Below are 24,706 nucleotides of genomic sequence, written 5' to 3'. Positions count from 1 at the left end.
TTCAATGAATGCAGCAAATGTATCGCAAATTCAACAAATGTTGAGCAAATATACAAATGTATCACAAATGCGGCATTGTTGGCTTCTAGATAGCTTGTTGGAAATGGCTTTAAAAAAATTGAACTAATTAACTTCAAGTCGCTTCAAATATAAAATATTTTGTTTCCATACAAATGTTTGCTATTTTTCTGATTTTTTGCTCAGAAAATTCAAATGGACCGGGAGGCCCCATAAGTGTCGGGTCAAAAAACTCCCGGAACAAAAGTTGTTTGTCTTGATGTACTCTATCGGAAAATGCATACTCATCTTGAGTATCTGTCGATTCAAAAATTCGATGACCCCTATTTATTATTCTTGCCAACAAATTCGAAAACAACTAGATTACTGTAAACAACAACAGAACGAAGCTTGATGAATTTTCTCGAAAAAAAAAAAACATTATCAACGCCAGATGGAAAATCATTACGGCTTCCTCTGACACACTACAGTTAATACATGATGACATTTTAGTGTTTTCTAGAATTTTCGTGTATTTGTTATTCAGAACTGAAAAATATTGTATACGAAAAGGTGAAACCTTTGAATTAAGTGTAATATCGTTCATTTAAAAAACGTACACTGCGATTAACATTCCATGTGTATGCATGTGTTTATTCAGACAAAATGTGCACTCTGTGCACTACTACTACCTATCTATTGGCAAACATATCAATCACTGCGAACGATATTGACATTCTTTCTTTCAATTCGTATTTAATTATTTTCATTCGAGATAATTTTCCATGCACATATGTAGATGAAAAAATGATTGAAGAAAAAAGGGAAAGAGACGCAACGGCAGCGAAAAAAGCACAGTCCATTTTGTCTTTCCATACAATTCTTACATAGAGTCACAACGGCAGCAATGGCATCAACAGCAGATTTTACCCGAACAGCACTCAGTGGGCAAAATTTTCCAAAGTAGTGTAAAATCGCAAAAAATTTCGGTGTATTTGCCCACTTTTGGTGTATTCAAGTAAAATTTGAATTATTTAACGTATTTTTCCAATTTTTTTGGTGTAAATTTCGGTGTATTAAATACACTGCGATATTTAGTGTAAAAGAAACCTTGAAATTAAATTTTACAGGAAAAATATACACGAAATTTAAGTAACGCAGTGCGTCACTATCATATAGTGTAAATGAAATACGCATGGTGTAAATAAATCACTGGATTATGGAGCATAATATACACCACTACCGTAAGTAGTGAAAAATATACATCAGACTTTTGGTGTGTATACCTTACACCGAAAATATCGGCACCAAAAATATCCGGTGTAATCAATACACTGAAAAAAGGGAAAATATACACTGCAGCCATATTTTTGATAATTTTTGTCGTGTGAAGTATGGAAATATGGAGGACATGTTTGTAATCACATCTTCAAGAATATTAAAATGAATTAATTTTATAAATATTGGGACTTAAATTATTGCAATATTGCTTATCTTTCAATATTTTCATGATCTGAGGGCAAAAAAATTGCTTCTTTGATGTAAAAATGAAAAATGAGAAAAAATTGCAAATTTTCGAAAAAAGTATTTTTATATTCGGGCATAGAAACGAAAAAAATCCAAAATATTGTAGTCTTACAGAGGAAAAATTATTAAATTTGTTGACTAGAAAAATATACTTTTAACTTCTATCGAAAACTTGAAAATCTTACACCGTTCGTGAAAAAAATATACCAAATTTTTTCGCAATGTATTTCGGACAATGATTTTGGTGTAAAGTATTTACCTGTGGTGTAATGTTATACATGACTTGCTATACACTATCATTGTAAAATATTCACCATAAAAGTAGTGTAAAACTTACATACAAAAGTGTCGACATAAAAGTGTAAACGATACACCAAAAAAGTGGTGTAACGCGTCGTTTTAACGCGTTCAAATGCCCACTGAGCAAATTCATCAACTGTACCGTGTGGTGCATAAGAATTGTAAAGATAAACTTAGAGAATTACTTATCAAATATAATATTGTGAAAAATGGTGGGCCACAATGTGGTATGGTCACATCAGAACTGACTTTTTACATGGAAACACTGCGTACGTTAAAAGCAATGCCACCCGAAGAACTAGAAGATGATACACTTAACGATATTTGGGTGTGAATTAGTGTTGATAGAGAATTCGAGAAGAGAAAAAAAATACACTGTTATTTCAGTTGCAAATAAACGCTTCATCGATTAAAATCGTTTTTTATTTGTAAAATTTGTTTTTTTCCCTTTGTTTGCAATTGTTCTTTTTATCGGAAAACTCCAATGGTCAAATATATTTAAATAGTTACATAAAAAGAAACACAACAAAAAAATGAATAAATCAATTTGATTAGAAAAATAAATAAAGAGTCTTACAGGAGTAAGACGAACTTTTCCGCACTGTGGTATTTGCGTATTTTATTAAGCAAGTTCAAAATAATATTTGTTCGATTTTTCAAGCCTTTCAAGCGGCGTAAAGTTCGAGACCAAAAACCCTCAACTTTGGCATCGAAATATTCTTTTATTTAATAACAGAAGTACTCGAGAAAAGATTTTTCACACTTTCATGATGAACCCATTTGTACGACATTTGAAAGTATTTCATTTTCTAACAAAACACTATAAAAATATATGTCTGACGTTAATTTTGCCATAAAAATTATTTTTGAAACACTTTTCATAACTAACTATACTACCTTAATGGCGTGAAACTTTGTACAGGTTATTTTTTTCACAAAAAAATAACATTTGGAGGGTTTGGAGGAATTTCAACCAAAATTAAGAGTACCTCCCATACAAAATATTCGTTTTTGAGCCGAAAATTGAAAATTTTGTATGGGAGGTACCCCTAATTTTAATTCAAATCTCTTCAAACTTTCAGAATGTTATTTTTTTGTGTAAAAAATAGTCTGTGCAAAGTTTCACGTCATTAAGGTAGCATACAGGAATGGCTCCCATACAAAAATTCAATTTTTTGAGATTTTTTTAAGGAAACTGTATCAAAAATTGATTGTATTTCAAAAATAACCTCGGATTCGGTTTTCTCGTACCAAAAAACCCCCCAATACATATTTTTGAGTGTTTAAGTCTACATTAAGTATGACTTTTGGACGAAAATTGGACTCTTTTTCATAGGTATCACTCCAGGCATGGAATTTTTTTCCATTAACCAAAGTCGCTCAAAATCTGATGATTTCTATTCCTGGGAACCCCAAATCATCCCGTGAAGTCAGATTTCAAATAACTTTTCTGGGTGGTGAGAAAATCGATGGACAAATTTTGCGTACGGCGGACAACGTACGACGTACGACGTACGACGTACGACGTACGACGTACGACGTACGACGTACGACGTACGACGTGGAACAGACCCACAACAACCATGCTCAAAACGGCCTGATTCGGGTTCTCTGACCTCAGAAACGTCCAGAAAACATGTTTTTGAAGTTTCGTAAATTTTGACCTATTGCAATACTTTCCCCTTTCACACTAGGTGTGTGCGGAAAAGTAAAAAGAAAAAAACAAAATCTAATTAATTTGCTCTACGTTATTTCTATATCGGTGATATTGCTTCTTCTTGATATACTACTACGTGTCTTATCTACCTTCATTTCGGAATATGCAGTTATCTTAATCATCAATTGGTCGTTGCAATTGCTTGAAATTTATTCTGAAATTCATTGTCTTTGACCCAACGCAATAGTTCTTCATCCTTTTGTGCTCTTATTTCATCGATGACTGACTCACGGAAATCGCCCTCTTTGGCTGGATTCGAAACTGGTAAATATGTATTTGAATCGGTTGAATTCACTTGCGGAATTTGTTCGTCATAAGTTACTTTAATTCGTTCTGAGTTTGTCGGGCCCACGCCGATAGATTGCCACGAGTCCTGACCGAACCATATGATTAGCGGTTCGTTATAGTCGATAACCGTTGACCGAAACGGTTTTGTTGGACTGCCAAAACCAAAATGATTGAATGTGTCACGAACCTAAAAAGAGACGTAAAACAATCGAACAGAGTTAATATTTTTACACTTCAGACTCAATCAATGTATGACGAACCGTTTTTGAAAGCGCCGAATGTTGTGATGAATAATAAATGAGCGCTGCACCGATAACATGTGCAATTGAACGCAAACATCGACCCACATGCCGTTTGATTACAGGATCTAAAGAAAATGTGGAACATTTGAATGCCAAAGAGCATTTACTATTGAAATCTCCCTATAGCCACCAATGTCACAGGAATGAAACATGTCCTTGAATTAAACTTACCAAAATCTTGAAATTTATCATAATAACCGCCAATAATAACAACGGGAAATGGAAATAAATCTAATGTTGGTAAATCAGTGTGATTGGTGCCAACACGTTTAACAGCATTCTTTTGCCATTTTTCATACGCTTCTTTGTTTGCGTACGTTGTAATCGTTTGTTTCAGTCCATTTAAAGCTGCCTCCAAGTCACCCCACAATCGATCCGGATACAATAGATTCAATACAATGATTGATGCAAAATTTTCAAAACCATGAGATTTAATGGGCACATTCATGAGTGACGATGAATTCGAAAGGGAACCCAATTCCCAAACATTGCACACTTGTTTTTGTAAGCCCTGACCCGGTCCGCCACTTCGTCGTCCAAACGAATATTCCAACGCTAATGTGGGCTTAATCGTTTCAGATCGATCAAGGAAATTGTTTATTATCGATGTTTTGCCCTTGAAAACAAAAATAAAATTTCAAAAAAAAAGATGCAATTCATTGAAGTGGCCACATTGCTTATCAATGCACAAAGTGTCAACAAACTTAATGTAAAATCTCAATGAATATAGTGAACACGAGCAATCACTTACCACCCCTTTGCTGCCAAGCACAAATATTGTTCGTTCTTTCGTTGGTTGTGCTGAATTTGTACGATCTTGAACTAAATTGAAAGCCACGTCTTGTAATGTACCGGACTGTGCACCAGTTAAATTTACAAAATTCTTACCAAACGTTTCGTTGTCCATTATTGATTCGCTTGGTATCGTGATATCAAACTGGATGCGAACCATTTTTTGGATGAATAGTTTTTTCTACGTTTCCGTATATGTCAATTGTGTTGGTGGAAGAGAATGTGTGTAAATTTTCGTTGTTTTATTTTCGTAAACGGTTCGTTGTCATAGATACGGTTCAGGCCAAACAGTCAACCGAACGAATGGCAAACACTGCATAGTTTTTTTTATTTGAATGTATTCGATTTAAATTGGCACACAATAGTAAGTATATATCACATGGAATGTGGATTGTAATCAACGTATATTAATAACACACTGGATTATTCAACAGTAGCAAACCATTTTAACGGTGCGACGGTACTGAAGACGGTGCATTGATATTTAAATTTCAAGCTCTTCGCAAACGTTGAAACAATGTGGAAATTTGATATCAAAACCGTTATAAATCAATGATTAGATTATGTCAAAATGCAAAATCTTCGATGCTGCTGTGTATTGATAAGAGTCTATTCACAATTTAAGCGTTCAGAACTTCTTAATATGGTAATGTATCATGTGAATATTTCACATTTCATCGAGTGAAAATAGCAAACTGATTATCAAATTTACTTTGCTTTTAATGACCGGATGATACGGGATGATAAAATTCGAATGCGCACGCAAAATAATTTATTGCCGAAAAATCTTGGAAATTGAGTGCAAACCAGATAAGAGCAAATAACATTTGGCCAGACAAATGCTACCTAATTGTTTCATTTCAAACTGATTTTATTCTTATTTATTACTCATTCGTTTTTTTTTTGTTGTCATATGCACTCATATGTGATGTACTTGAAAGCACTTATTCAGATAGAAACAAAAGTACACGGAATAGAATTTACGCGCTAGACTAAACAACCAGTCATTCGATAAAATTTTGATCAAGAAGATCAGATCTAGAAAAAAAGTGACTAAAACCAATTTTTTGAAATAATCCGTGACTTTTCAATTTGAAGAAATGAAAAACAAGATGAAACAATTTACAATTGTGATTTGCATACAAGTATGTCACGTGCCTTGTGTAATTTCATTGAAAGTTTACGCATAGTAAGCCCTTTACACATATTCGAGTAGATAACTATCTTAACGAACTCGGAAATGTCAACAAAGATGTAGAGAAATAAGTTAGTGTTATTGAGTACAACTTTAATCAGGTAAATATCACAAAAGGTAGCTCTATATCAGTGTAATTTGTAGAGCAATAAAAATTCGTTCAGAGTATGAAATCGCATTTTTGAAGCAACGCGACTACTTAGGGTATTATCACGGGATCGTGGTCCCTGAACTCGCTAACAAAGCTCGCGCTAAATCAAATGAGGTTAATCACACCAATAGCAGAGGCCTCCTGGTAAGAGCGTTCTTTGTGTGTGACGATTTCATGCTCTGAACACAGTGTGTACTCGAAACGAAGCGCAATTTAAAAAAACCATAGAAATTACACCGATTTGTTCTTAAATACAATAGAAAGTAGTTCCATGTTGATGATTGAATATCGATGATATAATAAAACCACAAATGAAGAAGAATAAAACTGCAAACTACTTATTTTGAATTTTCACATTTTGTGTAGATTTGTTTTGCTATTTTATTTTAAAACTTTGTTCTGTTAAATCCATAGATATTTTCCTTACTTAATGTTCATTTTTGCTGAGAAAATATTAGTGAGTGCCTGAAATTTGTCTCTTTTTCTCGTTCATTCTACTTCGCTCACTCCACATTCATAATAAATTCAGCTTCATGGTCGCTGTAGACGTTTTAATAGCAGTAAAATATATTCGAACAATAAACTTTGAAACCTTTTACATGATGCTGTGATGTGTGTGTGTGCATGAGCATGATTAAACTTATATATGAGATATTAAAGATCAAGTAGCAAGAAAAATGTACTCCATTTGTGTTGGTTGCATTTTGTTCTCTTTTGTATATATATTTTTAATAACATCATTTTCCTTTTTTTTTGAATACAGAAAAGAAATCGAAACGGAAAAAGTTTCCCTTTTACACAGATATGAAAAAAATAATAATAATAGTGTAATATTAAAACAGATTTTGGTTATAATAATTGGTATTTTTCATTAGTCAAAATCAAACATTGAAAATGTTTATTCATTCTCGTTCAGATATCCATTTTTTAGAAGACAAATCAATTAGTAAGAGTTCCATATATAATATAATATTATAATTTTTTTGTCACTTTTTTTTCTTTGAATAGTACATTCTCTTTTTTCTACACGATTATTACTACGTACAATTATTTAATATTATTTTTTTTTTGTTTGAATTTTTTCCTCTTTTTGTGTATGTGTGTTCTTTTGGGTGTCTGTGTGTGAGTGTTTTTGTGTAATTCTCTTTACTTTGCTAGATTAATTTAATTTATTACTTCCATTTATGTATGTAAAAAACAAAGTATGTATTATTTTATCTTGTAACCGCGATCTCATCGTCGTCAACGCCTGAAAATCATTTTTTTTTTGTCTCAACACTTTGATGATTTTTCCAATATTTTCACTCTTTGCCTATATCCTGCATTTTGCCATTCGTTCTCGTTAAAAATTAGATTTGTAGATTTTCTCATCATTTTCTTTTTTGTTTAAATGTAATTAAGATTATTCTCTATTTAGCATTCTCATATATATATTCTTTTTAAATTAATTTTCATTAAATGTTATCCTTAAACTGCACAATGCACATTGTTGTTGGGCGAAAAAGCCCTAAAATTTTTTTTTTTCATTTGAGGAATTGTTTATTAGGTGTATTTATGTGAACCGAATATTTCTCGTAACATTTTTGTTCGAAATTTGTTCAATTCTTCGATCAAATGACCAAGCATTTCACGGAAGAAAAGGAAGTGAATTGTAATCAATCAAATATTGATGATTATTCAAGGCAAATACCGAATGAGTTTTCTCCACAAATTGGAAAGAAAAAATCAATCCCTGACAAATGCAGACTTCGTGGTCCATTCGAGGTCTATCAATGGCGTCGAGCTGAATTTCGGTAACCAATGTGTTGTGATCTGATTTCAAAAAGTGCCAAGAAATAATTTGGTTCATTAATTTTGTTATTTGTATATAGGTTTTTCGGTATGGTATCTATGAATTTCATGAACATATTTTAACATTAAACATGACATTTACCGTGTGATAAGTTTTTGTTATTGTTCATTTTGATCGCGAAATAAGTGATTTTTTATTGAATTTGAAGTGTTTGGTAGCTGTCAAATGTTGTTCGTCTTATACATGTATTTAAAAATTAAATTACGCGTATGTGTCTATTTCATATGTCCAACGATCTTTTTCTCTCTCTCTCTCTCTCTCTCTCTCTCTCTCTCTCTCTCTCTCACTCTCTATGTACCAATCAATGATCAAGAGCTTGTTCTTTCCATTTTATAGATGAAGATTTCTAATTGTACCTTACGTTAGTTTTTGTTTGTTTGTTTGTTTAAATCAGTATTTAGATATGAATCGACAGAGACTTGGTTTTTGTGTTCATATATCATCATATCATTCATTGTATAAAAACTAAATGTAAGTGAAAATGGTAAGAAAATATGCCTTTATTAAAATGAAAATCGATATCCGAAAAAATTGAAGGACAATTGAAAGAAAAGAAGTTTATCGGAAATGTTTTGGCTTTATGATGAATTCAAATGAAATTTATTGAGAAGAAAAAAAAATAGATGATCTGAAAGAAAAACAAACAAAAACACGCATTTTAAAAACATTTTCTCGAATTTCTTTCTCGCTTTCTGGTGTACCAGAGTACTAATTCGTAATTTAAAGTGTTGTCTATTTCAGTCAAAAATGTAATACACATTTCGCCACTTTCTTCTATTTAATAGTTAATGCACATTTGTCGGTTTCAACAACAAATCCATAATTTTTTTTATTACTTTGTAATGTTTTCTTTTTTGTTTAAATGTTGTTACTCAGTTTGTCCTAGTAAACGGTTCTCTATTCATAATTTGTTAAAAAGTGAAGTTTGTTTCGTTTAGAAAAAAAATTGATTTGTTTCTATTTTGTATTGTTTTCTTTAAAAAAGTTAATGCAAATAAGTTCAATTGATGTTGTGCCACTATCTGTATATGAGTGAATGTTTCTGTGTTGTGAGAGAACGTATATTGTCACCACGAAAAATTCAACGTTTTTCTTAAAAATTGGTAATGTTGTTTGGTACATAAAACGACCAAACTGGATAGAAATACCTTTTTATCAGATTGAATCTATCAAACGGAGCAAATAGGAGCAGGAGATGAATTGCAAGCAATATCCTAAACAGGAAGTTGGTCAAGAATTTTTTTAATAAAAGAAAAGAAATATTTCTCCTTTCCGTTCCGAAAAAAGTGTGTGTGTGTGGGGGTAGGGAGAAGATGAAGTTTCGCTGTCTCAGATTGCTTTTTTGACTTTTATATTTTTTGGTAAAATTTGGCATTTGCTTTTGATGTAAATTACAACTATAACTTGGGGATAATATCGTGAATGTTTTTTTTTGTTTGTTTTGATAAAATTCAATGTAATTTGTTAATTTAATGCACTATTTTCTACCTTGAAATCTATAAGTAAACGTATAAATAGGTTTCATTTGTTTTGCTAAATTATTCGTTTTGTCTAAACAGTAGTTTTTTTATAGTGGCATTTGGTTCAATTTAAAATTACACTTATTTTTTTTTTGCTTCACGCGATAAATCTTAAAGGTTTGCTCCACTTGTTTATTTTTTTCATCTATTTTTTATACAAATCTATATAACTTTTTTTTAACGTCTAAACAGAGCATGTCACAAACGGACCAATTCCGATTTCGATTCGATGAAAAATCGCTATTCGAAATGGAACGAAACATTGGCATTCATAATTTGCATATCTAATACAAATTGAACTGAGAAAGAAATGAAAAATGTTTTGCATAAAAATGTATTTTTGTTGTTGTTGCTGTGTGCGAATCTCTCTGTTTTATATGTATTTTTTTTGTTCTTCTTACTTAGAAACAGGATGATGAAATTCAAATTGAATGAAATTGTCTATAAAATTGTTGTTTTTTCCTTATTTTCTTTTACCAGAATTACATTTAATTTGTGTATTAATCCCTAAAATCAGTGGACTAAACGAAAAAAAAAGAAGAAGTCTCCTCCGGAAATCAGGTTGCTGTATTTCAAGTTTTGTTACAGATACATTTACAATAAACTCTCTTTTCATCATCGTCATCTTATAAATCATTAAATTTACTAAATTCATCATGTTTTCACGTTTCTCACACCGTGCATGTATTTTTTTGTTCACTTAAATTTTAGCTCTTTTCATTTTGTTTGTTTTTTTCTCTTTCTTTTTTTTTGCTCATTTTTGTTACGTAAAAAATAAATAAATTGTTTCTTCTTTTCTCTCATCTCTTTCGTAATGTTATAACTTTTAGCATCTTACTATGATTTAGAGTTTTTTGTTTTAATCTTTCTTTAAAAAAAATTGTTTAACGTGTAATAGGTAGAGGTGTGTGTGTCGAGTGGCGGTTTGTGTGTGTTTATTGATAAAATTTGAGTTTGTGGATGTAGCGTATTGGACGAATTCGACTTTGGGGATCAAACATTGCTGATCATGCTAATTTTTTGATCAATTCATTGGTTATCGATGATACTATTCTGCAAATTCACTGTAAAATCCTTTTTCGATTCGAAATATATTCAGGCCAATGGCCAATTAAGTTTTATTTTTAGAAACCAACATTCGCGATCTTGCGTCTCAAACACTCGATGGGGCCATTTTGCGATTAACACCTCTATTTAAATAGTACACAACTGGTGTATGTGTGAATTGTTTTTTTTTTCAATTAAATTGTTCAAATGAATTTGTTATCTATATTTAAGTTATCTTTTTTTGTTTTTCTTTTCGTTTGAAGTGTGAACGTTCAATTGTATTGATACTTTTCAAAGATTTTTGTGTTTGTATTACATTAGAGTCCATTAAAATTACGATTTTTTTTACCTATTCTTTATGAAAAAAATTCGAAAATGTCTGAAATGATGAATATATATATGAAACCAATAAAGTGAACATTTCTTAAGACTTACAGAGAAAATTGAAGTATTTAGACGAAAAAACATTAGCGTTAGTTGAATAACAACGGAAATTTTTTTGCAGAGAAAATGAAATTCGCTTAAATAGAATTAAAAACACACTTTGGCTGTAAGATTGAGGAAGAAACGATCAAACGTTTTCTTAGCATGTTTTGAACTTTGTTCATGTTTATATGATTTACCTTTAAATAATAGTACTTGATCGCGATCATACATCAGGCGTGGAAATGATCTGAATTGAGCACTTCAAGCAATTGTGGAGGGAGCCTATGGTTGTGAAGGTAACCACCATTAGTGGTTCACTAGCATCAAACCGAGAAGCAGTCATTATTTCTCGTGACCCACGGTTTAGTCGATCCATTTGCAAAGCGATCAATTTCACCAAATGTATGATTGCAAACTAATTGAATCCTCATTTAACCATAAAAAAAATTGTAAGACGATTCTAAGTTCGAAGTTTTCTTATGCGCGAAAATGAATCAAAGAAAAATCAAGACAAAAAAATCGAGCGATTTTCCAACTGATAAATTTAACTTGATTTTCCTTTTTTCTTTAAAATAGTAAAAAATAGAATTATTCAGACCATTATTCGGTGCCTGTATTTCGATTTTAACGTTTTGTATTTTCTGATACACTTATTACTTTCATTCATATTTTTATGTGTTGCTCTGTCTCTCTTAGATGGTTTGTCATGTCAATAGTTATGTTGTTTCATGTTTAAATTTGATGATCTATTTTGAATTGTAATAATTCAACCGATACGCGTCTTGTATGTAAGTGTGTGTGTGTGTGATGGGATGTTCCACATAAATAAACAACACCATTCATTTAAAATCAGAGGAAAATATTCATCGTGTGTGTGTTTTAATATAATATATATATTTCTTTTTTTTTGTTATCGTTTTGTGGTTGCATCTTATCTGTCAACGGATGTTTTTGCTCAGAATTAGACATTTTTCTCTTTTTTTGTACGGTTTTCTTCTAGATTTTTTTTCTTTTACATTCAATTAAATTGTACACATTATTATTACATTATTATTATTATATCGAGTAGTTGAATTAGAAAAAAAAACAATTTGGGATAAGATTGTGAGTTTGTGTGTGTGTGTGCCTTGTGAAAACCAGAAAAAAAGAACTTCAAGCCAATTTTCGCACACCTAGTGTGGAAAAAGTATTTTAATAATATGTGGTCGATCGAAACAGAAAATGAAATATTATACACACACTCAAGCTCGTTGATTGGTATTCTTCGAAACGGAAAAAATTGGTCTCAAAAAAAACGGATCACAAGTACATTTGACAAACAAATTGAAAAAAGAACCAAAAATTCAAGTCAAAAAATCCATTTCACCGTAAAAAATCCAAAGAAATGAAAAATGTCAAACAAACACCTCCAATTTGCCCCCAAAATGAACAAGGCTTTTTCGGCATATACTAATATTCCCTAATATTGAGTGCTTCTAGTGTTGTTACACGATGTTAGTAATATTACATTTATATATGTATGAATGTATCAAGAGAAAAACAAGGGGTTAGTTGCTAAAAACGAATAAGGTTGCGCTAGAATAAAAAAAAAATATGTATACCTCCATAATAATTGACAAAAGAACACAAAAAACCGATTAATGTTGATTTTAAAAACTTTTAATAAAGGAAGTGAAAAAAAATGTAATCGAAATTAAAAGAAAATGAACAAAAAAAAAATGATATTGTAGTAAAAAATGATTACAGAATATAATGTTTGTATTATAATGATCAGATTTGTAACGAAAGACTCTGCTTTTCTTTTTGTAGTGCGTCCAATGTGACGACTCTGTATTTGAAAAAAAAAAAACACAACCAAACCAAAATTAATAATGATAGTCTCTTCCATCGAGAGACGTGTCCGCATCGCATCTATGCCAAATTCTCAAATAAAAAAAAACAACGAGGAACAAGCAATGATCGAACAATATCAAATGAAAAAATTCGATTCGATCGAAAAACAAAAACTGTATCAGATATAAAATAAAAAAAGATCAATTATTTTCTGCATGTTAATTATAATTGTTTATATCAAAAAGAAAGGTGTTTATATGTGCTTACAAAAGAAAAGGTAGTGTGTGTTCATGTATAATTTTCCTATTATAATTTTTGTTTTCATTATTAGTGTTTCCTGTGTTTATCTCTCATTCCAATTTTTATTTATTTTAAATTTAATGCACATGTTGAGCATCAGAGTTTTTTTCCAAAAAAAAAAAATAGTAAAAGTAATAAAAAAGAAAAAACGTAAACTTTTACACAGTGAAAGTCAGCGGTTGTGTATGCACTATTTGCTAAAAAAAATTAATTCTCATTTTTTACAAAACAAAATCGGTGTCCACGTTTTTCATAACATGTTTGCAAGTGGTATTCGCGAAAAAAACCAAATGATCTATGCTTCTAGTGTGTGTGTTCCTCACATTCTCAACGCGCTTGCGGAAATTGAGGAACGAAAATGAATGAAAATTATGCTGTCGCAGACAATTTTTTATTTCTTCTAATAATTTTGATGGTATTTTTTTTTAAATCTACTAAAACAATGCTATCATTTAATTTCTCTCGCTTTCTATCTTTTAATGGATACAATTTGCTTAACACACCCTTGCAAATCAATTTTTCTTTGTATTTAAAAGAACAATTATATAAACTTCCTGGTTTTTTTTTATTACATTAAAATAAAATGTATTTATCAAAAATTGTTCCTACTATGAAGATAATCTTGAAATTGAATGTTTATTTTGTGTGCTGGTATTTATAATGTTCGATTATATATATAAAATATAACTGCAGTTTGTTTGGTGGTGAGAAAAGAAAAAAAACAAATGGGAGAGAAATTGTAACGTGCTTGTAATATATCAATCAATGATAAAAATTTGATTGTTATTCAACGTGTGTTTATCTCAAATGCTAAAAACAAATTGTGTTGTCCAAGAAGAGGCAAAAATTGACATGCTATGACTTTGATGTTGTTGTTGTTGTTAATGTTGTTATTATTATTGATTGGGGATTTGTGATTTTTTCAATATTAATTTCTTTCTCACTTTTTTTTATCTACTAAAAACTTGTATAAATATAACTTTACGGCATTACTCTCGTTATGAATTACTGTTACTTTAAATATTATCAAATTTGTTTTTTTACTTTATTTTTATATTTTTGTGTCAGTCGGGTTTTTCTTGTATGCTCTATGTTTTCCTTGTTTACTTTTTATATAAATTAGTACAATCTTTATATCGTTTGCTCTAAATTTACGTTTGTTTTTTTTTCTCTTTAAAATCTATTTAGTTTCATTCATCTATGTTCATCATTTTTATTTTTGTTTAAACATTAAATCTTTACCGCTTGATGCTCGTCACGCGCACGTACGCGAAACACCTAATCAAAAAACGTTTCTTTCTTTGTAGAGTAAATCACGATATGATCTATTTAATAATAATTAATAATCGAAATGAGTGCAAAATTAAAAACGAAATTTAAATTCTCTCTTTAATACAATCTTTTTTTTTTATACTTCAATTAAATCCGAACTATATATCTCTTTAATCCGTGTCTTGTGTGGAGAGCGCGGGCTTAAGCTTGTTTTGTCCTCATGATTGAATGACAGTCATTAAAACGAAAAAAAGAACATTCTATCTTAAATTTCTGCTTGCTTGTTTAAAAAAAAAACTAATGAAATGAAATTAAATCGAAATCAAAAATTAGAAGTACGAATATATAACGCAAGAAAGAAAAATAAAAGAGGAAGGAAATGTGTGTTTTTATGTGTGGTTGAGTGTGCAAAAAGTGTGTGTGTGTGTTCTAGCTCTAGTCTGTCTGTGTCAAATGCGAACAGAAAAAAATATATAAACCTATTGGATATTATAGAATTCCTCGTTATTTGCTTAGAGTTACACGGTTTGGCTGTTGTTTTCCACTTGTTTTTTTTTTGTTTTGTTTTGTGTAGAGTTGCTTACGTTTTTCTTTACATATATAGATTGTTATATAATTAGGTATACATCATAATAGTAATAATATATTCTGCTTGTGTTGAATAATTTTTTTTGGGTTTTTTGTCGTTTTTTTTATACTTGTTATCATTAATCTGCTGATTTGTTTTTACCATTTTTAAATCTTGTTTAAAGTAGTTATTATTATTCTTGTTTGATAATTGATTTAATTAGAGATGGAAAAAGAGAGAAAAAAATTATTGAATTTTCTTCTTCTTTTTCGTCTTCTATTTTACGGGCGTTATTTATGATTATTTAAACAGCTTGTTGGCTTGGCGGATATTGTGAGGATACAGCTGTATCGTTGCCATATGAACGTTGTGTGTAATTATTTTGATCCTTTGCATAGTTGTTATAATCATAGTCATAGCCAGAGCCAGATCCATAACCGCTGTAATCGTATTCGGAGCCACTTTTTGATGCCGAATTACCTGGTCCAGCGCGAATACCGCTCAATGGTCCGGTTGTCGATTGAGCATTACCTGTCCATTGCGAACGTGAATAAATGTCCGGTCCCGAACCACCAGTGCCGGCTGTATTGTTTGGTGGATTTGGTAACCATGTCCAATTTGCTGACCCGCCTGCTGTCGAATTGTATTGCAAATTATCATAGTTGTTGTAACCACCAGCTGTGGAAAATGAATTCACACTTTTTTTAATTTTTTTTTTTTTTATTTAAATTATATTTTAAAAAATTCATAATTCTCTAGTTTATATTTTAATTTTGATTGAATGGAAATACATGTGGTTTGAATTGTGACCTCCTGACTAATTCACACTTTTTTTTATTTTTTTTTATTTAAATTATATTTCAAATTTTAAAAAATTCAAATTCGTCTGACAAAAATTTAGTCGGTGAATAATTGGTATATATTGTGGTTTGAATTGTGACCATCCGACTGATTGTTTGAACCAAAGGGTTGAACGAATAAAATGCCCAAGGAATTTGCATTTGCATTGTTGCTTTTGCTCTCAAGAGTAATGGCCAACTTGGAAAATGGTACACATCCTCTTTTATATGTACAGCACCGTTTAACAACAAGTTTTGGTGAATATGAATTTTATTGAATTCAAAATATCCTGGGAGTTGCCTGAAGGCGTCTTTATAATTTAGAATTACAAGTGGATCGTCCTCATTTTGTAGTTCTTTGAGCAAATTTGTTTGCGAAGAACTCAAATCAAACTTAACAGCAAGCTCCTCCACTGAATATATTGAGTTCGATGTGCTGCCGTTCGATGTGTCCAGAGAAAATGAACCTTTTGTGACGATGGGCAGAACTGGGTGGATGATGAGTGATGATATACTAGTGCTTAAACTAAAAAAAAATGATGCAGTGTGTCTTACCTGTTTGTTGTGGATTGTAGTTGGACCATTGAGGTGGTGGACCTTGTGGTGGGGCTCCCCATCCTTGGTACGAGTTTGGTGCACTTGAATTACCATAACCATAGCCTTGTTGTTGTGGAGACGTGGCCCAGTTTTGATAGCCGGGCATCATGTTTGGTGCGCCCATCGGCATATTCATTTGAGGCCCATTCATCTGGCCATTCGGTCCTTGCATCATTCCTTTAATGGCATGAATTTTTTTGGTTTTAGTTTTTTTATTTTTTCAATTTCATGGAAACATAAAAATTATCAAAAATGAACCATTTTGACAACATCAATCATGTTTTGAACACTTGGATTGAATAATTCGTTGCAAAATAAAATAATAATAATGAATGAATAAAAAATCCATAAAAGTGCTTTTAAATCGAAATTGTTGCCATTGTTCCAAAAATAAACACACAACACAACACATTTTTCATCTTTCTCGCTTCGTGGAAACGCAATCGAAATAAATAAAAATGAATAACATATACATGCATGCATACATGTACACATACATTGTGATACATTTGATATATTGAAAACAATATGCGCTATGTATTGTGCCATTATACTAGATACACATTTTTGCAATATGGTACATCAATGTGTCGGGGAAAATTGCAAAAAAATCACATAAAATTCAGTCGAAAGTGAAACAAATAATTGAAATTCGTCAAAAATGTAATGCGAAATAAATTTTCATGAATAAAACATAAATTTTTTCATATTATTTTTTTTATCGTTTGTTTGTTCGTTCAAATAATTGGCAAATATACTGGTGAATGAATGACGCACTAAAATCGAATGTGCGAGTTAAAGCAACGAAAGAAACTTATACCATATGTACGAACGAAAGAAAAAGAAAGGAACGAAAAAAAATCACAAAAAACAGAAGAAAAAATAAGTAAAAAAAAATCACTCACCTAACGGTGCTCCTTGATGATGATTCCATTGGTTTGGATCAGCGTTCATTTTGCTGTATCCACCGCCATCGCGTGGTTCGGCCTTCTTGATTTCAACCTGCTTTCCATTCAAGTTGATGTAGCGTTCGTTGGTGACGCATTCGACCGATCCTTCATCTTCAAATGAAAGAAAACCAAAACCACGCGATTTTTTCTTTTCTTGGTCGTACATGATGACAACTTCGGTCACCTTGCCATATCGTCCAAAGAATGTGCGTAGATCGGTTTCGGTGACATTGGATGGTAGTCCACCCAAGAAGATTTTATAGCCGCCACCTTTTTTCGGTTTTTGCAATGTACGCGGATTGCATGGTTTCGGATCAATTGTACGACCGTCCAATGTATGCGGCCCATTTTTCAATACAATTCCAACGTTGTTCGGGTCGGAGAATGTAACGAAGCCAAAACCACGCGAACGACCCGTGTCATTATTTTTCATAACTACGCAGTCGATTATTTCACCATAACGTGCAAAATACCGTTGAAGATTTTCTTGGGTTGTTTCCCATGACAAACCACCGACAAATAATTTACCTCTTTCATCTTCCTCCATTTTGGTTGGTATATTGTTGTTCACGTTCGAAAAAATTCTCTCAATATTTTTCACAACTGCTTCTCTCAAATATGTATGTACGCGCGATGTGAGATGTACTTGCTTCTTCTTTTCTTTTTTTTTTTTTTTTTTGTTAAATATATGTGGTGTGTTCGGGCTTGTATAAAGGTATGCGGAGTGTAATATTCGTATAAAAAAAAGTCACACGCACACGATATTTCTCTTCACTCGTTGTCGTCGTCTATTTTTTTCCTTCCTTCTCTTCGGTCTTTCTCTTCTTTGCTTTTCCTTTGCGTTTTTTCTACTATTCTTCTTTCGTGTGTCGTAGCGATATTGAAAATGAAGCAATATTTTTTTTTCTTCAACTTTTAACTTGTAAATTTTATTCGCTACAAACTATTAGCAAATTAGATTATTGCAGAGCACACTTACTTATTGTTTAACGTTATTTTTAAGCTAAAAATTTAGTTTTATATCCTTCTTAAAAATATAAACTTAAAAATAATGTGCTGTTCAATATAACCTAACTTAACCATGACAAACCGAAATGAGAGCTCATACCATCACGGCGGCCATTGCACTTTAAGCTTTTTATTTCGTCGTCGTCGTCGTTGTCGTTTCGGTATTATATGGCTCAAACCGGTTGAAAAAAAATGGACGAGCGTAGACGTATTTCGAAAATCAACCGCAACTGGCAACGCACTTTAAATTGGCACTCGTGGCTTGTGATGCTTTACGCTTGGTTCACATATACCATTGCCATTTTTCGTACACGAAACCATACAAATTATTTACACACAAAAAATGCATTAATTTAATTAAATGCATTATTTGTTTTTCTCATTTCAAAAATTCCCATATTATTAATGCGATGGATTTTTTTTTCGATTTAAAATTTTTTTCCACAACAATTTTTCATGACTTTGTGTGAATGTAACGCATGTTTGATATTGAATTCGAATGGAAAATTCCGTGTTAACCAAAACCTATGCGAACTGTGAACCGACCATTGTTTTCGCAACACTTTCAAACCGATTCGAATTTGAGTGGGGAAAAAAAGAACTCGGTGAACGCAAACGATGCGGTTTTTTCGTAAATCCGTCTGTCAAAAGTGACGCTGCGACACATTAGTAGATTGGCGGGTCTTTTCTGTACTTCTCTTACTCTATCCAATTGCTTTGCTTGCTTTCTCTGTTCTTCAACGAACCGGAGAATTTAATTCCAAGAAAAAACTATTAAATACATGATTATGGTTCGGCGCGTCGTACATACACACGCACAATGCATTCGGTCATAAATACTTTTATGAGTGTATTTGTAAGTATTTGACTTATGTTTTTTTTCACTTTGCCCTTCTGTGAATCCGGCTAAATTTGTTTGCTGATGACCCATCATACAAAAACAATTTACAACCTCTTTTTTTCCAGAATTCTTTCGGCTTTTATCTTTTGCATATGTACATACATTTTTTGCCATATACAGCTTAGGTATTTTTTCCATAGCATATAGACGATTAGTTCATGCGTTGATTCAAAGAGCAACTCATTTCAATAGAATTGTTTGTTTGCCGTGTCTCTTTTTCTCCCTTTTTCGTTTGCGTTTCGTTCACTCTCTTCACTGTGAGTGTGTATTTCCTCATCATCTTTTGACAACTCTTCGTTATGCGCATAGCTTGATACATTTAGTACCTAGAATAGTAGTCAGTTATTATTCGCCGCTTATATAGAGGCAAGAGAAGACAAAAAAAAATATATATATATAACAATAACGAAGTGGAAGATAATTTCAAAAATATTCATTTCAATTGCAATTTTACGCCATTTTCGTCGTTGCTCTTCTTTGTCTGCACAGACAAACAGAGAGACTTAACGAAATATACTCATTGTGTCACCAGTTGTTTTTGTGCGATTTACTTTTAATTGCAAACACACAGTTTGACGCCCTGTCTCGCTGAAAAATGGTAAGCGCTATTTGCTATTTTTTTTATTGATTTTCCTCATAAAAAAATATTCCATTTTGACCTATACATCCAATTTACCCGAATAAAATACAATTTTTCTGCAACATTTCAAGACGATTTTATTTCAATGCCATCGATGGTTAATTGAATTTTCTTCTACACGTTTTTTTTTTTTCACTTCAATTTTCATGGAATTATACACAGAGCAAGCGTATGTCAAGATATCCGTGCGACACAAAAGTTTATGTCGGTGATTTGGGAAATCATGCACGCAAAAATGAATTGGAAGATTCATTTTCATATTATGGACCATTGCGTAGCGTTTGGGTAATGATATTTACCAATAGTTTTTATTTCGATAAAGAATTTAACTAAATTTATATGAATTTAAAATTTATTAGATTGCACGAAATCCACCGGGATTCGCGTTTGTTGAATTTGAATCGGCACGCGATGCTGAGGATGCTGTACGTGGTTTAGATGGACGCATTATTTGTGGTCGTCGAGCTCGTGTTGAGGTATCAAGTGGTAAATCTGGACGTGGATATCGGGGCTCAAAATCACGACGTCCATACCATCAAGGTAAGTTGAAAAATTTAGTTTTTTATTGAATTCAGTTTTTTTTTGGTTTATGAAAGAAAAAGTATTGGTTGTTCATTTTTGATGTACAGCCTTTGTTATATTGACAGCACAGGAGTCTTCTTAATAATTTATTGAAAAAAAAAATTAGTTTGTTTACACTTCAACGGGTTTTTGTTGTTGTTGTTGTTATTGTAAACATTAAATGATATGGAACAACATCCTTTATTGGGACTCTTTTTGTTTTAATATTTCAAAGTTCGACGGCCGAAGGTCAGAATAGGAAAAAAAATTCCCACAAACTAGACAAACTCGAACTATTTTTAAATGAATTATTATTCTTGATAACTTATTATTTATTAATTAACTGAAACATATTTTTGGTTAGCCCAAGAATCGTCATGACATTTTTGGGGAATTTTTGTAACAATTTTCGGGATTTTTATACGGTTTTTTGTTTATTCCATTTTGTTTCAGCACCTGTGTTTTCTTCATTTTTCTCCATTAAATTACCGAATTTTTTTTTCTTGGAAAATTTTTAAACGGCAACGACTAAAAGTTTTAATTTCAAAATTTGCTGAATGTTACATATCTTTAAGAAAACTCTACTTTTTTGAATTAATCGTGCAAATGTTTTCAGTTTCTTTCGATAAACACTTTCTTCAAACTCAGAGTATGCATGTTTTTGTATTTTTCCTGTTTGTTTTTTTTTCTATAAAATTCCAGATGATCGCTGTTATGAGTGCGGAGATCGTGGACATTATGCTAGAGATTGTCGGCGCCATGGCAAAAGCCGTCGTCGGTAAGTGACTTTTTATATAATTTTATCGTCTTTGATGCAACTGTGGATCGTCATCAGCGTAAGGAAAATGGTCCAATGAAGACCGTATTCACATCGAGATGTGCAAATGTGTGCAAGCAGCAACAGTAAATGTTTAGATATTAATTTAAGTTTCAATTGTTATTTTTTTATTCAATTCAAGCGAGCTAAACCGATTGCGAATTTCATTCAATTTTTTTTTATAAATTTTTTGATATCATAAACAAAAAAAAATCAAATCAAAAACAAACTATAATAATAATCGAATATGAATGCATGTTGTAGGTCAGATTCAACTGAAACACCTGTCTTAACAAATTGCTTCCTCAGTTCAATGATAACCAAAATGAACCATAGCTACTTTCGCTCGTAGTTGCGATTCTCGCGGGCAAGAGAGAATTTCACGCACACACAGAGACAGACAGACACACGTCAAAAATTAAAACGTTTACGTACAGCGAAGCGATTGAGTCTATGAAAGGGTCGAGGCAGATAAAAACAAAGCAAATATCCTTGAGTCATCGCATCTCGTTTGTAGAGTTGAAGGCCATCGAATGTGTCGTCTTCACCCCAAAACAAACAAAAATAAAAATGTGCATTCAGTTACCATGTCATCTTCTAGCATCCAAAGTTGGCATCGTGTGCGCAGCGGCACTTTTCAACACAGCACGCACACACTACACACAGAAAAAAAAAACAAATTAAATAAATCGAGCTGTAACGACCTTTTATTTCTCCCTCATATGTGCCCCCCAATGACTAGAAATTCATCGCGAAATGTTTTGCGCTCACACACAAAATTCGTTTCAAATTTTGATTGGCATCTATTAAATAGCAATAGCAAATAACACAGAAACACACAGACTAGCAAGCAAGAAAATCAAGCAAAAAAATTAACAAGTCCGTTTGCATCGATTCAGCGTAGACCAGCGTCGCTTCTTCTTCATTCATTCATCGTGTGTTTTATGTTCATCGATTGGCTTTAAACATTTTCAACGCAATCAATACCAAATGCAAATTAACACACACACACACACACACATACAACGTTTGAGGCTGCTATTCATCTGTTGCTTCGCTTCCGTGGTTTTCAGTCAACGAATTTGCATACACAAGCACACCCAACAACTTTGTCAATCAATTTTTTGTTTGAATGACGCTTTTCGATCCGCCACCAAAAAAAAAAACTTTCCGCCTCAGCATTTCGAAGACTGGATGTAGCATGTGTGTATGGCTGAGCTGGGTGTGTGTGTTGTGTGTTGTGCGTGTGTGACACATCACATGCAACGTTATCGTTTATCTGCTTTAATCGACTGCAACAAGGCAATTATCAAATTTGTACACATCTCGATCAAAATCTTAGTTGATCCACATCAGCTTTGTTCTGATCTTCAATCTACATCAGCGGTATCTTCATAATTGACACACACACGCGCCCGCGCACGCATGCACCCCGTTCATCTTGTTTTACACACACAGAGACACAGACTCACACACAAACAAACACAAAATTCGAATTGATTAGCTCTTAGTCAGTTTGCGCATATCCGATTTAACAAATCACCACGAGAGTTCGTAGAGACGTGTTGTGTTCTTCGCAGTGCAGCGGTTTGGTTTGCTTTAGAAAAAATTTACCATTTACACACCCACAATGTAGAATGTTTCAATCATTGATATGAACACAAATTCATTTGAATCAATGAACAACCAGTGAGTTTACTATACTATTTAAATAACCCAAATCAAAAAAAAAAAAAAAAAAACAAACCAATCATTTTGTTCTTTTTATATATATCTATATCTAGTTCATATACCATATTTATTGCAACCATTCGAACACGAGACATACAATTTTCGGTTTTCAAAATGAATAATTCGCTTTAACTTGATTTTTTATTTATTTTTTTTATTCCTCTTTGTGATTGTACCTAATCTTGATTTTTAGTTTTCCGTTCACTTCAATTTTATTCCATTTTAGTGATCGTTTTTGAAAAAAAAAAAAAAGAATTAATAGCGGTAGAGGTTTTTTTAGAATTATATTTAGAAATTAAAAATAAACATTCGTCCTTTAACACGAACCAGGACAATATACGAAACAATCGGAATGGAGTTTATTTGTAATCAATACTAATTCATATTGTCTTTTATTGTAGATCACGCTCTCGGAGTGCTCGCAGTCGCAGTCCACGCGAACGTCGTTCTCGATCGGCCAGTGGATCTCGATCACGCTGTAAGTATATCGATTTTTCTGACCAACCTCAAGAAAATACTAACCGGCCTCAATAATATGTACTGGCATTCATTTGAATCTTGCCGCATTCAAAAACCGTAATAATTTTTTTTTCTTTTCTCTGCCTCTTTTCCAGCACGAAGTGTGCGAAATGGAAGCCCACGTGATCGTCGCTCACGTTCCAATTCGGTATCTCGTTCTCGCTGTAAGTAACCGCGTTTTTCAACGAATTCAAACAATCGAAAAAATAATAATACGTTTGTTTATTTTAACAGCCCGTACACCACAACGAAATGGAAGAGCACCAGTGACTAAGAATCGTCGTCGTGCTCGTTCAGAAAGTGCTGGTGATTCGAAATCACCGCCAAAACGCTCAATGTCACGGTCAAGAAGCCGTTCAGACGATAAAAGTGACGATTAAATGCACAATGTCCACTCACACAATATAATCGCAAGAAGACTTCTTCACATTTTCAAATAGCTTAAGTTATATAATCTTAACAGCAAAAAAAAAATATTGATAAATAACAATTGTAACTCATCTTGAAGACCTCATAAAAAACCAATTTGAGCGCATTAGATAGATCTCTGGATTGAGTGGATTCCAATAATAATTATTTAGATCATCATCTGAATTATAAAGATTTTGACCTCTCATAACCAAAACCATTACATTGGCAACATAAAAAAAACACGTAATTAGTCATTTTTCCGGTTCCAACAATTCGTTCGGTGTACAAAATAAAGAAAATGATAATAAAAATGAATTTCGAAGTATCGAAGCAGTGACGTGTTATCTTCATTATTTTTTTTTTTTTTTTGAAATTCCAGCATTTGGCGATATTTTTTCAGAAAATAAAACTTCATGTGTATTTTTGAATGGTTTGATAATTTATTTGGTTCTAAGTAATATTATTTCCATGTCAGAATGATTATGAATTTGATGGTTTTGCTTGATACGGACCAACCATATACAAGCATTTTCTATGTGATTATCAGGGCTGTAATTTTCACTCTGTCAGTGCACGCACACAGTAGTGTGCACACTCACATTCTATGTGCGTCGCACACAATGCTTGTATTTTGCATGTGCGCGC

The 24,706-nt window shown here is 32.2% G+C and overlaps 3 protein-coding genes across 8 annotated transcripts; 1 reads left to right on the top strand and 2 right to left on the bottom strand.

Annotated features, from left to right (window-relative positions):
• Window positions 1–3,467: 3,467 nt before the first annotated feature.
• Window positions 3,468–5,479, bottom strand: LOC116337051 (cytoplasmic dynein 2 light intermediate chain 1). Of its 4 annotated transcripts, none has more exons than XM_031761342.1 (5): window positions 4,883–5,479; window positions 4,303–4,747; window positions 4,090–4,196; window positions 3,864–4,016; window positions 3,468–3,802 (listed from the first exon to the last, which is right to left on the bottom strand). In XM_031761342.1, the coding sequence occupies exons 1-5, from the start codon at window positions 5,081–5,083 to the stop codon at window positions 3,749–3,751; spliced, it is 960 nt and encodes a 319-aa protein (XP_031617202.1). In that variant the 5' UTR covers window positions 5,084–5,479; the 3' UTR covers window positions 3,468–3,748. The 4 variants fall into 4 exon arrangements, with proteins under 4 accessions (XP_031617202.1, XP_031617201.1, XP_031617198.1 ...); XM_031761341.1 differs by having other exon boundaries at window positions 3,468–4,016; window positions 4,883–4,953; window positions 5,020–5,475; XM_031761339.1 differs by having other exon boundaries at window positions 3,475–3,514; window positions 3,631–4,016; window positions 4,883–5,476.
• A 7,672-nt stretch (window positions 5,480–13,151) lies between these two features.
• LOC116337142 (heterogeneous nuclear ribonucleoprotein 27C) lies at window positions 13,152–18,620 on the bottom strand. Of its 2 annotated transcripts, none has more exons than XM_031761491.1 (3): window positions 17,429–18,609; window positions 16,482–16,700; window positions 13,152–15,765 (listed from the first exon to the last, which is right to left on the bottom strand). In XM_031761491.1, the coding sequence occupies exons 1-3, from the start codon at window positions 18,018–18,020 to the stop codon at window positions 15,392–15,394; spliced, it is 1,185 nt and encodes a 394-aa protein (XP_031617351.1). In that variant the 5' UTR covers window positions 18,021–18,609; the 3' UTR covers window positions 13,152–15,391. The 2 variants fall into 2 exon arrangements, with proteins under 2 accessions (XP_031617351.1, XP_031617350.1); XM_031761490.1 differs by lacking the exon at window positions 13,152–15,765 and adding an exon at window positions 15,871–16,414 and having other exon boundaries at window positions 17,429–18,620.
• A 1,053-nt stretch (window positions 18,621–19,673) lies between these two features.
• Window positions 19,674–24,301, top strand: LOC116336988 (serine/arginine-rich splicing factor 7). Of its 2 annotated transcripts, none has more exons than XM_031761258.1 (7): window positions 19,674–19,980; window positions 20,185–20,307; window positions 20,382–20,562; window positions 21,289–21,361; window positions 23,533–23,609; window positions 23,746–23,814; window positions 23,885–24,301. In XM_031761258.1, exons 1-7 carry the CDS (start codon window positions 19,978–19,980, stop codon window positions 24,028–24,030), a joined length of 672 nt encoding a protein of 223 aa, XP_031617118.1. In that variant the 5' UTR covers window positions 19,674–19,977; the 3' UTR covers window positions 24,031–24,301. The 2 variants fall into 2 exon arrangements, with proteins under 2 accessions (XP_031617118.1, XP_031617117.1); XM_031761257.1 differs by having other exon boundaries at window positions 19,680–19,980; window positions 21,286–21,361.
• The last annotated feature ends 405 nt before the right edge of the window (window positions 24,302–24,706 follow it).

The sequence above is a fragment of the Contarinia nasturtii genome, unplaced genomic scaffold, assembly GCF_009176525.2.
Source record: "Contarinia nasturtii isolate CC-2019 unplaced genomic scaffold, AAFC_CNas_1.1 Cnas_scaffold_220, whole genome shotgun sequence".
NCBI classification, from domain to species: Eukaryota; Metazoa; Arthropoda; class Insecta; order Diptera; family Cecidomyiidae; genus Contarinia; species Contarinia nasturtii.
This window is presented reverse-complemented; position numbering and strand designations above follow the sequence as displayed.